Source organism: Pyrus communis, chromosome 6 (assembly GCF_963583255.1).
Source record: "Pyrus communis chromosome 6, drPyrComm1.1, whole genome shotgun sequence".
NCBI classification, from domain to species: Eukaryota; Viridiplantae; Streptophyta; class Magnoliopsida; order Rosales; family Rosaceae; genus Pyrus; species Pyrus communis.
In genome coordinates, this window is record NC_084808.1 from 22145195 (window position 1) to 22161902 (window position 16708).

Below are 16708 nucleotides of genomic sequence, written 5' to 3' on the forward strand. Positions count from 1 at the left end.
AAAAACTCACATATTTTATTTTGTCCATTAACTTTGTTATTTTTTACCCTAATCATTTATCTCATAATTTTATTCCCATTTTGCCATTAAATTAAATGAAGAAAATAAATTTGAACTCCCGAATTAGTATTTATATGCATCTTTAACTTCTTATTTTGATATATGAATTTTGGATATTGTGTTGCTAAATGCCATGATGCACCTACAATCAGACCAAGCTTGAAATTGTGACACTAGACCTCCCTATGATTTTACAGAAAATTGAACCTCCTAATGAAAAGGTAGAAACCTTCAACAGAGGTAGTCATGAAATCCCAAATTGAAACTCATGTCAAATGTTCTGTAAACTCAAGAATAATTGTAACCAATAAACGAGGTAGATCTCACTCAAGTTACAACCATAACATTTTTTTTCTTACCCAAAACAAAAAGGTAAAATACAAAAAAAAAAAAAAAAAAAAAAAAAAAAACAACAACAACAACAATAGCAATTACTACTATTTATAATCTACCTATGCTAACATATATAAACTATTACTTACCCACAAAGAAGATTGACACCGCTACTATTTACCTGTAACAGAAACACAATTATGAAGAAGAAGAAGAATTAAGTACCTACCACATAGGTTGCACTAGATAAAAATATAAGACGAATGCTTGACGTGTCTATTGTTAGAAGATAAGCCTCATTAACTCGAACCAAGATTAAAAAAAAAAAAAAAAAAAAAAACGTAAATACACATAAGCCCATGTCACATTTACAAGAAAAAAAAACATGAAGAATAAGAGAAGCAGAACCACGAAGAAAAAGGAAAAAGGAGAGGAAGGGGAGAAGCGTAACGAAGAAGGAAAAAAAAGGAAAGGGGGAGAGAGCGGGTTGAAGAAAAGGAGGAATAGATAAAAAACATGGAACTATAAATATCGTCTGACTTAAACATATTCATTAACCGGGGCCTATTCTGAAGTTTCTTCATTTTGTAGTCTATGTTTGTGTGCTGTTGGTGAATACTCTACATTCTTCGACTTACGTACTTTTTCTCCCATTTATCTCTATTATGTTTCTTCTAATTGGCAAAAAAAAATGTGTTTTACAGTAATGTTATTATGAAACGAAAACCTTCTATCAACTAGCCTTCCTTACTTATTCACCATTTTGCATGACACAATGTTGTCTACGTTGAAACCATGTATATATGGAATAGAGGAAGAATTCATCTTTGAAAGAAAATTTTCATAACTGCAGTTTAGAGCCATAATTATTAATTTTTTGTTCAACTTCAATGTAGGAACTTATAAAGAAGTTTGATGCTTATGATATAACTATCTCAACGTTAATTTTTTTTTTCGTGACTCCATTACTGTCTTTTGATTAAAAAAACTTCATTCAAATACCCAAAAAACCTTTAATTTTTCTCCCATTAATTTTATATATATATATATATATATATATATTTTTTTTTTTTTTTGTCAAAATTTTTGCATATGGCTTATAGGGCTTTCCTAGTCTCGATTTATGGCTTTGCCACTGATCATTATGGTAAGTTTGCTGACATAGAAAGTTGATCAAATGGTTTAATTTGAAAATATATAACTTTTGGGTTTTCACTAAAATACACCAACATAATTGGGCGAAATTTCAATTTTTCTGATGAATTAATAATCAAACTTACCCACGCGTGTCTAACTGACTATGGCACAACTCGTTTTATCGTGTGCATGTTTCTTTGCTTGCATACGTACATATTCCTTCTTTTTTTTTAAAAGGAGATCAGTTGGTGGCTTTGTCATGGCAATCCACCCTTTTTAGGTCCACAACAATCCACCCTTTTCAGGGCATGGAAGACTCACAGAGATATTTCAGCCCCCCAATCACCATATTATGATTCACCAACACCAATAATCGAACTCAGGACGTATCGTAAGACTATTGTAGATGAGACATGGGGCCACATGCATATGTAGAAGTGTGCCTCAACCTGCCATGTTATCACTTATCAAAGCTTAAACGTGACGAGAGAGGATCCTTGCTGGATCCTCTTTGTGAGAATTCCAGAAATTCTTCAATCATATTCATTCATCGTATATCGTGCGGTTAGTTTTTGTCAGGTACGGTTTATATTCAATTTTAAATAAAAAAAAATTACAATGATTTCTGACCGTACGATGTACGATGAATAAATGTAATTAGAGGATCTCCAGAATCCTCACAAAGAGGATCTGCTCCTGGAAACGTGACAGCCCTTACACAATATAATTTAGTCAAACAAATTGATTTAGGCAGAAAGTTTGGTTATAATTTATACATAAATATCACAACATCTGTACTAATTTGTAAAGCAAAGTTGGTAACAGTGTGACCTTTGAAACCGGCCTCCCGCTGGGACTTATTGGTCCATGTAATCCATCCTTTAATATAATACAATATAAAATGGTTCAAGTCGTGAGATGCCTTAAGAGGAAGCTGTAAAATAGCAACAGCTTACTAGGTTTAGGCATGCAAATTTCAACCACCAACAAAATGAGTGGAAAGAGATGGAGAAATACCAAAAAAAAAAAAAAAGGGTAAGTTCGGTAAAGCGCCAGTTGAAGTGTTGAACCATCAACTAGGTCGGTCAAGGGCGACTGCAAAAATTCAAAAAAAAGTGTTTTGGCCGGCGGGACCATCCTAAACCTAAAACAGCATATAGCCCTATAGCAGGCAGCGATGGTTTGGATCATCATGATTCATGACGCTAGAGGCAAGATTGTGTGGGCCAAACTGCATGCGCAATCTAGTAAAATTTAGGTGGTGGTGGTGGTGGGGGGTGGGGTGGTTTTCCCTGTTGAGTAATACATCATAGTATCATACATGTCATAATCATTTTTAGTGAAACTAGTGTCTTACTTGCATATGACTTTAAGGATGTGAAGGGTTGTTCCACATAAAAAACTTATGCAATAATACATAATTTTATAAGAAGTTAATGTACCCTGCAGTTACTAATGGATTGATTTTGGGGTTAGAATTTCAATTTTTTTGGTGGTAGAACTCGACTCCTACGAATACCTGATATTGATGCTACACACCATTATAAGCGAATCCACTATGTTTGTCGAAGAGAGAAACCCATTTGACAGTTTTAACCTTAGGGTTACACATCCTTTTTTACCTCTCACACAACCCTATTAATTTCTTACATTTGGTCTTCTTCAATTCATTAGATCCAATAACCGAAAATTAAGAATATCATGTGGGAGGTAAAGAGGTGGGTTTCTGGACATGACACTAACTGTTTCTTTACACTCGATTATCAGATTAACAAAGACAGAGGTGAATAGTTGCACACAAGTTATGAAGTTGAAGACCCGTCTCAGAACCGGTTCACATCTTATACAAAGTTTCGACCAGTATTTGACAACGAAGCAACACAGTACCCGCATGTCATGAATGAATCTACACGTCCAAGTTTCGTTCATCGGTAACGGGGAGCTCTAGCGTACGAATAATGTGTAGAGATTGGAACATCTGCCTCAGCTGAGTAAGAGGTACCATGCAATGGTCTTCGAAGAGGATCAGCATACACCAAGCTCTGATCCTGATGGGTTGTTACTGGATAGTACCGTTGGTACGTTAATGTTCGTTCATAAGATGGTGCTAAAGAATGTGGCTGCAGCATAACATGTGAGGCTGCAGCGGTGGGCAACTGTCGACTATAAGATTCAGCCACATAATTGGAACGCAGAGCAATATCTCTTTCTCTCTCCTTCAACAACTGGGGCATGTCATACTCGCTTCCATACAAAACAACTTGATCCCTGGGAACCATCTCCTCTGCAAGTGTCACCCTATGCCTGTGAAAATGCATGAGAATGTTATCTACCATATGAGAATTATGCCCTAATCAGTAAAAGCTAAATGTGAAAAACACCACATAATAACAGCTGAAATAATTGGACAAAGAATGCAACAAATGAATGTACCTTCTATATCCGTCATGATGGGAAAGGTTTTCAGGCAAGTACGGCTCATGTGCTGCTGCTAAATAATATGAATCGGCATGATGTGGAAGAGAAGCATGCTGAACATGTTGAGGCTCCATGTTACGCCGCAAACATTCCACATGTGTTTTGACCTCATATTGATCATACAGTGGATACGGGATTGCCTGCCTGGATTGCGTATCAAGCGGCAATGCATGAGAACGTTGCACACCATATGAATAGGAGCCCTCTTGATGGGACAGCCTTGCTGTTGGATGAAATCCTTTTTCTGTAATAGGAGATGGAAATGAGCCTGGTCTTGCCACATCTCGGAGAGGGGGAGCAGTAGTAGGCACTAACTCGGTGAGAGGGCAGAACAATGAGATTAAAGCATGCACCTTCATCAAACCAAAATGCGTAAGAATTTTTCCTTCAAAAATAATTTCAAGTGACAGGCAACTAGTTTTGAACAAATTTTAAAAAAGGCGCTAAAAGATGTAAATGATGTTACTTACCTGTTTGCTATTGAGCTCTTGTTTAAACTTAGAACCTCCCTGGTAGTTGTCTCTGATAGCTGCTTTAAAAGCATTTTCAGGAAGAGGTAAACAATCCTTGAAAATCTTAAATCTGACCTGAATACAAGAACATATTGCCAAAAAATGAAAGAAAAAAATACATAAATTAAGCAAACTGCAGAAGGCTACAAGTTCTGCTCTCAGTAAATTTACAACATATTATTCTGCTATCAGTACTATACAAAACGCATGGGCGAAACAAATCTTCTTAATTTTTTAATTATCACAAAGCTTGATTTAACATCTGAAGATTCCAGTAAGAACAAACAAGAACTTCCGAACAGTAAAACAAGGAAAGGACAATATATTGTCAGTGGAAGGCACCTTCTACCACACTACCACTTTTTACACCACAACTTCTGTTGTCATGCCATAACTGTCATTAGCCCTTGCTCCCAATGACACTTACATATAGCTACAACCCCAGAAACCTTAAAAAAGAAACTACAACCTGAGAAACCTCCTATGTCCCATTACTAAGAATTGTGCACCATCATTGTAGCCACCACTACCACAAAGACACAATTGTCAAAAACCACCACTACCATCGTTAATAATGTGCATTCACTTTTTAAGCTGTAACCAGCTGCATCTCCGCTTGAACAATACTCATGTTCAACATACCATTCCAACCTCCACCATCAACTTGTCACAACGTCTTCTCCATAACTACAACTTTAATTATAATTTTAGGGCTCATTTGGTTTGTTTCCAGGAAGTTGTTATATAAAAGGAACAGAGAAAATAAAACAAAATAAAGCATTGCTAGTCTTTTGTAACAAAACCATTTGATAGTAATGATCGAAATCTGTTTAGAAAATATGTATACTCATATATAAACACACCCAAAATACTGATCAAATAAGTAACTAAGTTAGGTAGCTAGTTTAACAATAGCAATAAGCCCTTAAATCAGACATGGACAAAGTCAGGGGTTTACATTTTCTGGTCTTATTTTCTAGGAAATCATATAGAGCATTGTTACCTGTGCAGGGAATTTCCCCTTAAACGCAATTGGTTCCAAATCCAATCCTCCACTTGAAGTTGCCTTATACGTGCCATAAAGGAGCTTCAAGTCAAAATCGTATAGAAATAGCTTTGCACCCGGTCTAATTTTCTTCACAACATCTACCTTTGCTAACGGCAGCCCAAAAACACGATAGCGATAACACTCGGGTTTCGTTTTCCCACTACACATAAATATAAAACCAGAATGAGAGTGCCCCCTATCCTTCTCATTCTTTGTTGGCCGAACCTTTTTTCTACCAGTAGGATTAGCATGGCTAGATGAAGTTGCATGAGCAACACTGGAAGTGGAAGGGCCGCTGTTAGGCACAGGAGCCGGCGTAGGCACTGAAGATGCACTTATCTTCATAGATTTCTTCTTGTTCTTCGTAAATTTCTTTTCTATCTTCTTCTTCCTATCATTGTGATTTACAGCTACATCTTTTCTTTTTAACGCCGCCTTCCCTCTTTTCTTTGCCATGAATACACTGTTAAAGCTAAAAAGTTGCGTAATTCTTGCAATGTAATTAATAGTTATGGAAAGATTACATAAAATGTAGTTGATTCTTGAACACGACAATGCGATTCCTAAACATTGATCATCACATTCATCTTAAACACATCAGTGTACCCTTGTAATCTTTGTTGATTCTTCTACTTCCTAACATGTTAAAATATTTTCGAATTTCGAATTTCAATAAATACAACTCAAGAAACCCAATTTTTACAAGAAAGATTCCAACTTGTCCATAGCCTCCCATAGCATCAATTAATTATCACTCCATCTCCCCAGTTACCTTTAAATTTCCATCATCCACCATTTAAATTACACTTTTTCTTCACCTCAAATGGCGATTCTATATTACCCGAAATGCTTGAAATCTTCTCTAAATTAATAACATTACGACAAACAAACGAATAAATCACCAAAATCGGAGAGAAGAGAGAGCAGAGGAGTGATTGGGTCGAAGAATACCTGTAAAATTGTCACGCTGCTGCTGTTGTTGTTGCTGGAGATTGAAGAGAAGACAGTGAAATTGGGGAGGAGACTGGGTGAATGGATGGGATTAACGGCTACAACGACGCCGTGTAGTTACTGATGTGGTGCATGAATTACGCGCATATGCCTCAGTCCAATTGGTGGTGGTTGCGGTGGGCGGGGGAGCTTGGAGACTTGGAGTCGGCGGTTCCATAACTGTTATTTTATAAATTAAGGTCATTAATACTACAATGTTATATATAACTAAAAGTTAGAGAGATAACTTTTATTAATGATAGGATTGAAGTGTAAAATATGTAATTATAACACAAGGGATGACCAATAAAAAAGGGAGGGATAGATAATGTTATTGATCTTTCTTGTTTTATATGTATTTTGATAGTACATGAAGCGCTCTATTTATATAGCAACTCTAACACACAACTTTTGAAAAATACGATCTCCTTCATTTTCAAAGTCCACATTACTATGTGGGTATTGAAAAATCTACTAATGTTTTCAATATTACTGTGGGCATTCATTAACCCACCAGTATTTTCAACCCTCCTTCTTGGATGCCCACATATCAACATTAGTTGCCTTGTTAAAACCTTGCTCAGAAAAACCCAGTGGGAAAAAACCATAGCGAAGGAAAAAGAGTACAACTTTATCTAGATTGTTGATATAGTGTTAAGTATACTTATATTGCCTCGTTAAAACCTTGATAGGAAAAACACAATGGGAAAAATCCTAATCGAAGGAAAAAGAGTACAACATGCATGTATCATGGATGCTCCCCCTGATATGTATCTCTTTCTTATTTCGCATTTTTCAAATTTATCTGATTAGTAAATCGACGTAATCCGATATTTTACACTAACTTCTGAAACGTGCACTTTGGTAGGGATTTGGTGAACAAGTCTGCCAGATTTTTATTGGAACGGATTTGTCTAACTTCAATAACTTTAGCATTTTGAAGCTCATGTGCACTGAAAAACTTTGGAGATATGTGTTTAATCTTATCGCCCTTGATGAATCCTTCTTTCATTTGAGCAACACAGACTGTATTGTCTTAACGGATGACAGTTTGAGTGTCTATCTTGGAAGGTAGACCACATGAATTCCGAATATGATGGATCATTGATCTTAACCAAGAACGTTCACAACTTGCTTCATGTAAAGTAAGTATTTCTGAATGATTTGAAGATGTAGCAACTAATGTTTGTTTTATTTAGAGCCATGAGATTGATGTATCTTCATTGTTGAACACATATCCAGTTTGTGAGCGGGCTTTATGAGGATCAGAGAGAAAACCAGCATCTACATATCCAACAATGACTTGGTCATTTGTGGATTTCTCTGAGTAAAAGAGACCCATATCTGTTGTCCCACGAAGGTCTCGTAATACATCTTTAATTATCTTCCAATGACGAATTGTTGGAGCAGAGCTATACCTTGCTAACAAGTTGACTGAAAATGATATATCTGGTCTAGTACATTGTGCTAAATACAGTAAAGCACCTATTGCACTCAAATATGGTACTTCTGGACCAATGACCAGTTCGTCATCTTCTTTTGGACGGAATGAATCTTTCTTAACGTCCAAAGAACGAACGACCATTGACATGCTTAGTTGATAAACATTGTCCATACCAAATCGCTTTAGGATTTTTTCAATGTAAGCTGATTAGTAGACCAAAATTCCACTATTACAATGCTCGATCTGCAGATCGAGTCAAAATTTTGTTTTTCCAAGGTCTTTCATTTCAAATTCGCTTTTCAGATATTCAGGAGTTTTATTGAGCTCTTCAGGGATTCCAACTAGGTTCATATTATCGACATATACTGCCACTATAACAAATCCAGAGTTGGATTTCTTAATGAACACACAAAGGCAAATGATATTGTCGATATACCCTTCTTTGATCAAATACTCACTGAGACGATTATACTACATTCGTCCAGATTGTTTTAGCCCATATAATGATCGCTTTAATTTGATTGAGAGCATACCTCATGGTTTGTTAGTTGTTTCAAGCAACTTAAGTCCTTTTGGGACTTTCATATATATGTCAGTATTTAATTCTCCATATAGATACGCGGTGATGACATCCATAAGTCGCATGTCAAGTTTTTCTGAAACCACACTTATTAAGTAATGGAACGTAATTGTGTCCATTACATGAGAGTATGTCTCCTCATAATCAATTCCAGGTTTTTTACAAAAAAACCTTGTGCAACGAGTTGTGCTTTATATCTTGCAATCTCATTTTTCTAATTGCGTTTTCTTGTGAATACTTATTTGTAACCCACGGGGTTTACACCAAGTGGGGTTTGGACTACTGGTCCAAAACATTTCGCCTTTCCAAGGAATTTAATTCTGTCTGGATTGCATCTTTCCACTTAGGCCAATCTTGTCTCTATTTGCATTCAACAACAGAGCAGGACTTAAGATCATCACTTAATATGATTTCATTGGCTACTACGAATGCGAACATGTCGTCGATGATTATTTCATTTTGATCTCACAATTCATTAGTACAAGTATAATTTATGAAGATTTATTTGCTTTCATATACCTCTTTGTCTTCAGGTACATATGTCTCATCAAGGACATTTTCTTTTTCTGAAAGTACAAAATTATGAATTGTGGATTTGTTATTTATTTTCTCTTCTTAAATGTTTTTATTTGGATTCAGTTGTCCCCTCGTCTTTCTCTTTTGAGGGGTTGGATCTTTTGAACTTGGAGGTCTACCACGCTTCAAGCGTGCACCAGATGAATCATTCGCTGTCACTTTATTTTGTCCAATAAAGACATCAATTCTTGCAGGTGCATTTACAGCTAGTATATTTGTCACTTTCATAGCATCATTAAATGCATCTGACATTTTATTGACAATACTTTGAAGATGGACGATCATTTTTACTTCATTTTCACATTGAATGCTTCGAGGATCAAAATGAGATAAGGTGGGAACAACTCATGTCAGCTCTTGCCGTTCTTCTGAAATAGTCTTTTCTCCCCCTAACGACGGGAAGACTGTCTCATCAAAGTGACAATCAACAAAACGAGCTGTAAACATATCACCTGTCAAGGGTTTCAAATATCTAATGATAGATGGTAAATCAAAACCCACATAAATTCTCAGTCAGCACTTAGGTCTCATTTTAGTGCGTTGTGGTGGTGCAATAGGTACATAAACAGCACAACAAAAAACTCGTAAATGTGAAAGATTTGGCTGATGTCCAAACACGAGTTGTACTGAGGAATATTGGTGGTTGGCTATAAGTCTTACTCGAACCGATGATGCAGCATATAAGATAGCATGTCTCCTTGCAGAGGCTGGCAATTTTGTTTTCATGAGCAGAGTGTGGGTTATTAACTAAAGCCGCTTGATCAATACTTCTGCTAAACCATTTTGAGTATGGACATGAGGAACAGGGTGTTAAACATCAATGCCCAATGTCATGCAGTAATCATCAAATGTTTGAGACGTAAATTTAACAGCGTTATCAAGTCGAATTGACTTAATGGGGTAATCTAGGAATTGTGCTCGCAACTTAATTATCTGAGTAAGAAGTCTCGCAAAAGCTACATTCCGAGTAAACAAGAGAGAAACATGTGATTATCGGGTAGATGCATCAACTAAAACCATTAAATATCGGAATAGTCCACATGATGGTTAAATAGGACCACAAATATCCCCTTGAATTCTTTGCAGAAATGATGGGGATTCAGCATCAACATTTAGTTGTAATGGTCTAATTACCAACTTCCCTTGAGAACAAGCCTTGTAAGGGTTATTATTAAGATAACAATGTGTCTCCTCAATAATGGATGTTTATTAGAGTTGGTAATGATCCTACGCATTATGGTAGATCTTGGGTGACCCAGACGGTCATGCCAAAGCATGTAAACTTTTCAATCAATGAACTTATGGTTCATGACAGTATGTGATTCAACTGTCTTTATGTATGTATAATACAATCCACTTGTCAAATCATGCATCTTCTCCAATATACACTTTTGGGTATCATTGGAGGTAATGCATATATACTCCATATTTTTTGCACTTTTCATTTCAATGCGGTATACATTTAAACGTATGTCTTTAAAACTCAACAAATTTTGAGTAGATCGAGTAGCGTACAACGCATTATGTATGGACAATATTGTTCCATTTGGTAACATAATCTGGGTTTTCCCTGAACCTTCAATTACATCTGAAGGGCCTGATATTGTTGTTACCCTTACTTTTGTAAGCATTAATCTTGAGAAATACTTTCGATCTCAAAGTATTATATGCGTGGCTATGCAGTCTGCTAGACAAATATCTCCGTCATTTCTCATGTTTTGAGAATGACCATGGTTTTTATCCATGCTCTCTGAGTAAGGGAATCACAGTTAAAATCAAGTTATAACATGAAATTTAAACGCCACTTTTATTGAATTTGAAATGCTAGTTTTGAACTACAAGTTCAGTACATCAAATATAAACGATTTAGTCAGACCGATATATTTCATTCCCCATTTCCACAATAAAATCTGAGACATCTAAGTGGGTTGTGTTCAACTTCTCTGATAAGTCACACATTGGATCATGTATATCTATTGGTTTAGCATAGTCGAAAAAATTGGTTTTGACACCCTTTTCCTTGATGGAGGCTTGATATAAATCCATCAGATGTTTTGGGGTACGACAAGTTTGCGCCCAGTGCCCATTGCCACCATACCTATGACAGACTCCTTTAAAGTTTTTGGGAGCATTGTTCATAAGAGCTTTGTCTTTGTGGCGATTCACATTTTTAAAGCTCAGGCCTGAATTATGCATTGGAACCTGATTGTGAAACTGGACACCATGATTTTTGCCTTTTCTGTTCCACCGTCCTCGCCTGTGACCATGTCCTTGTTTATGATTATTACCACCAGAGGATGTGGCGTTCACTTCAAGGGAAGCAACATTCATTTCTAGGAATGATGCAGATCCAGTAAATCGGGACTGATGATTTTTCATTAGGAGCTTATTGTTTTGTTCAGCTACCAGAACATAGATATCAGCTGGTTGTATTTAATGAAACCTCGTTCTCTATACTAATGCTACAGGAGCACGTTTGAGTCATGAAAGGTGTTGAAAGTCTTTTCCAGCATATCATCCTCATTGATGGTACTGCAACATCTTAGATTGCAGTAAGATTAAATTTATAGTTCAACATGGGCGATAGTACAGCACAATCTTGGATTGCAATAAAATTAACATAAATAAACACTAGGTTAGTAATCAAGATCTACACCAAACAAGAAATCAAAGATATATGTAACTGTTAGGTTGAGAACTAAAAACAGGCATGGTGCAAACAGTTCTTTGCAAGAGTATATCCAGCAATTGAGACAGAGAAAGAAGATGAACAGTAAAATCCTTAGAGGAAACTTTTTTTTTTTCTCTTTCGTTCGGCGAAGAGAAATGAAACAATGGTTAGATTTTAGAGAGTCGTGCTGATAACGTGTTATAAATAAGTAAAAGTTACAGAAATAACATTTACTAGTGAAATGAGCGAAGCAGGTGTAAAATATCACATTGTAACTATAACACAAGGGGAGATGACCAATAAAAAAGGGAGGGATAGATAATGTTATTGATCTTTCTTGTTCTATCTGTATTTTGATATTACACGGAGCGCTTTATTTATAGAGCAATTCCAGCACACAACTTTTGAAAAATACGATCTTCTTCATTTTCAAAGTCGACATTACTATGTCAGTATTGAAAAATCTACCAATGTTTTCAATATCACTGTGGGCATTCATTAACCCACCAATATTTTCAACATACAAATGATTGTATTTTTTATTTGTAAGTAAAATGTTTTATGTTCGAAGACATATTTAATATAAGATTTGGACACCTAAATGGTTGGCTCATCGAAAATATTTTTTAAAATATGTACGGAATTGTATTAACTGATTATGTCGTTGTACTTAATAAAGGCTTTAAAAACAAGAAAAATGAGGTTCGAAAGTTACTTTTACAAAAATTTTGCACTTGCACATTTGAGCAAATCTAGTACAAATCAAACCATGTAAATAAATTTAACAAAATTTAAACTACAGTACCTGAAGGTTGAAGTGACAATGATTGTAAATCCTACCAATTGTGACCTTTTGGGCAAAGATATTTTTTGGCGCTTTAGTATAAAAGTAGGATTTTGTTGTAAAAATGAATGGTCTCGTGTCTTCTATCTATTATTTAGTTTGAAAAGATGACCTATATTTTTATAAAATTGTCAAATAAAATGGTTTGGTAGGTTTGTTAAGTTGAAAGACATTTTACTTATAAAACAATCATCCAGGCAAAAGAGGAGATATACACGGCAAGAGAAGAGGAAAGAAAGAAGGGAATTGAGAAGAAAAATATAAGTTAGCTATACCAAGGCTAGAGAGAATAAGAGAAGATAATGAAAGTTATTTTGTATTCATATTATTTCAGATAATGAAAAAAAATACTATTGCAGTCCCCAGGACATAGGCACACTTATCGAATCTCGTTTAAATTCAAAATTTTCAAGCATTTTTCATTGATTTTTCTTATATTTAACTACATATCTGTCCTCGATTTCACAACAAATTTTACTTTACAACGATATTTGTTTGTTTCTTACGTCAATTGGATGAGTAGGAAATGAAATTGAAGCATATGCATGTAAATTTGATGTGGTGAAGTGAATGAGTGAAAAAATGGGAAAAACAGGTCGCAAGTACAAAACTGACATCCAAACAGAAAGAGAATGTCAATCAACATAACACGCTTGCTGGACTCCACCGCGAAGGGTTTTTCCAATTCCCTTTTGCTTCATCAATCTTCAACGTAAACCAGAGAAGAAGCAGACGGCTGCCACCCCACTCCCATTTTCCAATTCGATCCCACGCCCAGGCTTCACGACGCCGTTTCACCCCCTAGGTATGCCCCTACACTCTGATATGTCAGCTTCTTTGTATTCACCTCAATTTTACTTCTTTACTGCGAATTTCAATTGCTGTCCGCCAGTATATTCTTGGGTTTTATTGGGTTTTAGCCACAAATCATGAGAACCCGGTTTCTTTCTTTAATTCTTGTTTTTGATCAATTGATTTGGACTAACAAATTTTCAGTATTCTGAAAAAAAAATTGGAACTTTTAGTTGGTATTGGAATCTTGATAGTATTGGGTGTTCAATTATGTTGAATTTTGGATAAAGGAAGTGGAGGAATTAGGGTACGGATTTGTTTGAATGTGAGTGTTGTTTGTTGCTTGTTTTTGTGTGTGAATAGAGAATGCAGAATCCTGATGGGGTCCAAGTGGATGGGGAAGTGGAGTCTGCAGCATCGGTTGCAACACCCGAGTTTGATGAGTGGGGGGACCAAGATATCATGCAGCAGCACTCGGCGATTCGAGCAGAGGAGGCTGAGAAAATTCCCTTTCTTGGGGACAAGGCAATACTCAAAAGTCTAGACTTTGTTAACATTCGATGTTATGCAACCGGGTTTTGAACCTTTTGTTGTGTGTTAAATGTGCAGGAACCACTCTCATCGCTGGCATCTGAATATCGATCAGGCAGCGCTATCTTGTTGGAGAAAATAAAGGTTTCCTAATTGTCGTCTGCTCTCTAGTTTGCCCTTCCATTCTTTATGATATTAGGTTCTTATGGAACAAATTGTAACTACCCTTTATGCAGGTTCTCGGTGAACAATATGCTGCTATTCGGCGAACAAGAGGAGATGGGAACTGCTTCTTCCGAAGCTTTATGTTTTCATACCTTGTATGTCCCTTGGAACTGCATTCGTTTTTTTATATGTGGGGTGTCTACCTGTAATTGTGACAAAAGTATGTATTCTGGTCTCTTGGCTGTTAATAAATTTTTGAGCTGTCCAAATAGGAGCATATTTTGGAATCACAAGATCAAAGTGAAGTTGACCGTATCAAGGCCAATGTTGAACAGTGCAGAAAAACACTTCAAAGCTTGGGTTACGCAGACTTTACTTTTGAGGATTTTTTTGCGGTAACTTCCTACTTTCACTTTTACACTGTATTGTTGGTTTATTCATTTCTCTTCTTCTATTCCGAATGCATATGTGATATTCAGTAAAGCCACTGGTTTTATGTTTACGCCTTTTGGATTTGAACACGGCTTGACGCTTTGCAGATGAATAAGTTTTTTGTATGATCAACTATTGGAAGTCACATGATAGCTGATATATATGCACCATATATTTCATGCATTTAGAGAATATCAGCAGGGAATCACATATTTTACTACCCGATTTTCCAGAGCAGTTTTAGCCCAAATATAATAGAATTTCAAAGGCCTCGGCATTCACATAAATCTGATCGCATAGAATCAAGTTGGACAACCATGCATAGCTAACTCATAGGCCCATGGTTCTATGGTTTGATGCTCACTTTCATATACAAAAGCTACCAAAGAATTTCATCCATTGAGGGGTGATAAAACCATCTAGAATCTGGTGTCGTCCTGTCATGTGTAAGTTGGTCAGGCAAGATTCAAGAATGATGATACATCTATGCTTTTAAAGAAAATGAGATATTCACTTTCTTACATATAGTTATTTGGTCGACGAGGAGGTCTTCATGTCAATTTCAGGAAATAAGGATTTGTTTAAAGTTTCCAGTTAGTTTCATTCCGATCTTTTTCGTGTTCATAAACTTGGCCTGAATTTATAATATCATGAATATCCACTCGTAAAAAAAAAAAAACTATGATCTCAAATTCCTGGAAACTTTTCAGTTATTCCTTGAGCAGCTGGACAGTGTTCTTCAAGGAAATGAAGATTCCATAAGGTGTGGATAGTTCCTTTACGTGGCTTTTTGTTGACTATTAAATATTGAAAGTAGTTTGATGCTAGTTTTGAGATGTGTGCCTAACTGTAATCAGCATGATTTGTTATTTCTTACAGTCATGATGAGCTCATACGTAGGAGCCGAGATCAGTCAGTATCTGACTATGGTGAGTGGCTATAAATGAAACAGTTCTTAGTGTGCTGTTTTATCCCGCTACAATTACCTGACACATTTGGTTGGTTAGTTGTGATGTTTTTCAGATTTGTTACCTCTGGCGAAATACGGAAACGCTCAGAGTTTTTTGAACCTTTTATATTCGGATTGACCAATGCATCTGTAGAGCAGGTTTGTTCAATGAAAACTTTTCAACCAATGATTTTATTTGTTCTAATGTGGTTGACCAAATTACTCAATTCAAGGCACTGCGCAAAGTTTCTTGAGAAAGAATATGAAAATGATTAAATCATATATAATGTAAGATATAGTGATGTGTTTCAACTTTCAATCTATCTTGTCTAGAAAATGGTGGTCTCTTCGCTTCTTATCTACCTAATTCATGTTGGACTGTGCTGCTAATTTTGTTCTCTGCATTAAGCTACAAATTCCTGTGTGGTTGGAAGTCAATCTTGCCGAAAGAGTTTAATTCAGAAAGCAATTTGAGATTTCCATAAATGTCAATATCGGATTTCTCATATGTGGTTTTTCTTAATAGTTTTGCAAGTCAGCCGTGGAACCAATGGGTGAAGAAAGTGACCATGTGCACATCACTGCCCTGTCAGATGCACTTGGCGTGCCAATCCGTGTGGTGTACCTAGACCGTAGCTCATGTGATAATGGTGGTGTTAGCGTGAATCATCATGATTTCGTTCCTGCTGGAAGCGATGCTCCAAAAGCTAGTGAGGGCTCTGAGAAAGTGACTCCCTCTATTACCTTGCTATATCGCCCAGGCCACTACGATCTTCTCTACCCGAAGTGATGCTCTCACCTGTTCCTGTAAGTACATCTTGCATATGTTCAAGGGCTCTCATTTAGTTGGAGAATGTAACTTTGCTCTGAACTGTTGAAAGTGAGTGAGACCAGAAACACAACATTGCCTGAAAAAAAAAGGGAAATCGGTTTAGGACTGCCATCTGTAAGAGAGCAGGACGTAATTTCATCGACGATAAGAAATTGCAATTTAAAAAGTGGCTGTTGCTTCTGTAATGGATGTTTGCAATTTGAAAAGGAACTGTTGCTTTGATTTCTGTAATGGTTGTTACTTCATTCATGCGCATGCTTAGGGTTCATTAAGTCGATTTCTTGCGACGAAAACATTTTGAACATAAATAAGTGAAAGTAGACGATTAACTGTT

The 16708-nt window shown here is 36.3% G+C and overlaps 3 protein-coding genes across 4 annotated transcripts; 1 reads left to right on the plus strand and 2 right to left on the minus strand.

Moving 5' to 3' along the window:
* Positions 1-3393: 3393 nt before the first annotated feature.
* On the minus strand, positions 3394-6728 carry LOC137737890 (uncharacterized). 2 transcript variants are annotated; one of them, XM_068477465.1, is made up of 5 exons: positions 6520-6728; positions 5524-6031; positions 4479-4595; positions 3964-4361; positions 3394-3834 (listed from the first exon to the last, which is right to left on the minus strand). In XM_068477465.1, the coding sequence occupies exons 2-5, from the start codon at positions 6022-6024 to the stop codon at positions 3456-3458; spliced, it is 1395 nt and encodes a 464-aa protein (XP_068333566.1). In that variant the 5' UTR covers positions 6025-6031; positions 6520-6728; the 3' UTR covers positions 3394-3455. The 2 variants fall into 2 exon arrangements, with proteins under 2 accessions (XP_068333566.1, XP_068333567.1); XM_068477466.1 differs by having other exon boundaries at positions 5524-6040.
* Positions 6729-7753: 1025 nt separating this feature from the next.
* Positions 7754-8149, minus strand: LOC137736242 (secreted RxLR effector protein 161-like). The gene has a single exon (XM_068475549.1). The coding sequence runs from the start codon at positions 8147-8149 to the stop codon at positions 7754-7756; it is 396 nt and encodes a 131-aa protein (XP_068331650.1).
* Positions 8150-13248: 5099 nt separating this feature from the next.
* LOC137736744 (OVARIAN TUMOR DOMAIN-containing deubiquitinating enzyme 1-like) lies at positions 13249-16605 on the plus strand. The gene is made up of 9 exons (XM_068475994.1): positions 13249-13478; positions 13829-13990; positions 14075-14140; positions 14233-14316; positions 14434-14556; positions 15304-15356; positions 15473-15522; positions 15601-15701; positions 16069-16605. The coding sequence occupies exons 2-9, from the start codon at positions 13832-13834 to the stop codon at positions 16330-16332; spliced, it is 900 nt and encodes a 299-aa protein (XP_068332095.1). The 5' UTR covers positions 13249-13478; positions 13829-13831; the 3' UTR covers positions 16333-16605.
* The last annotated feature ends 103 nt before the right edge of the window (positions 16606-16708 follow it).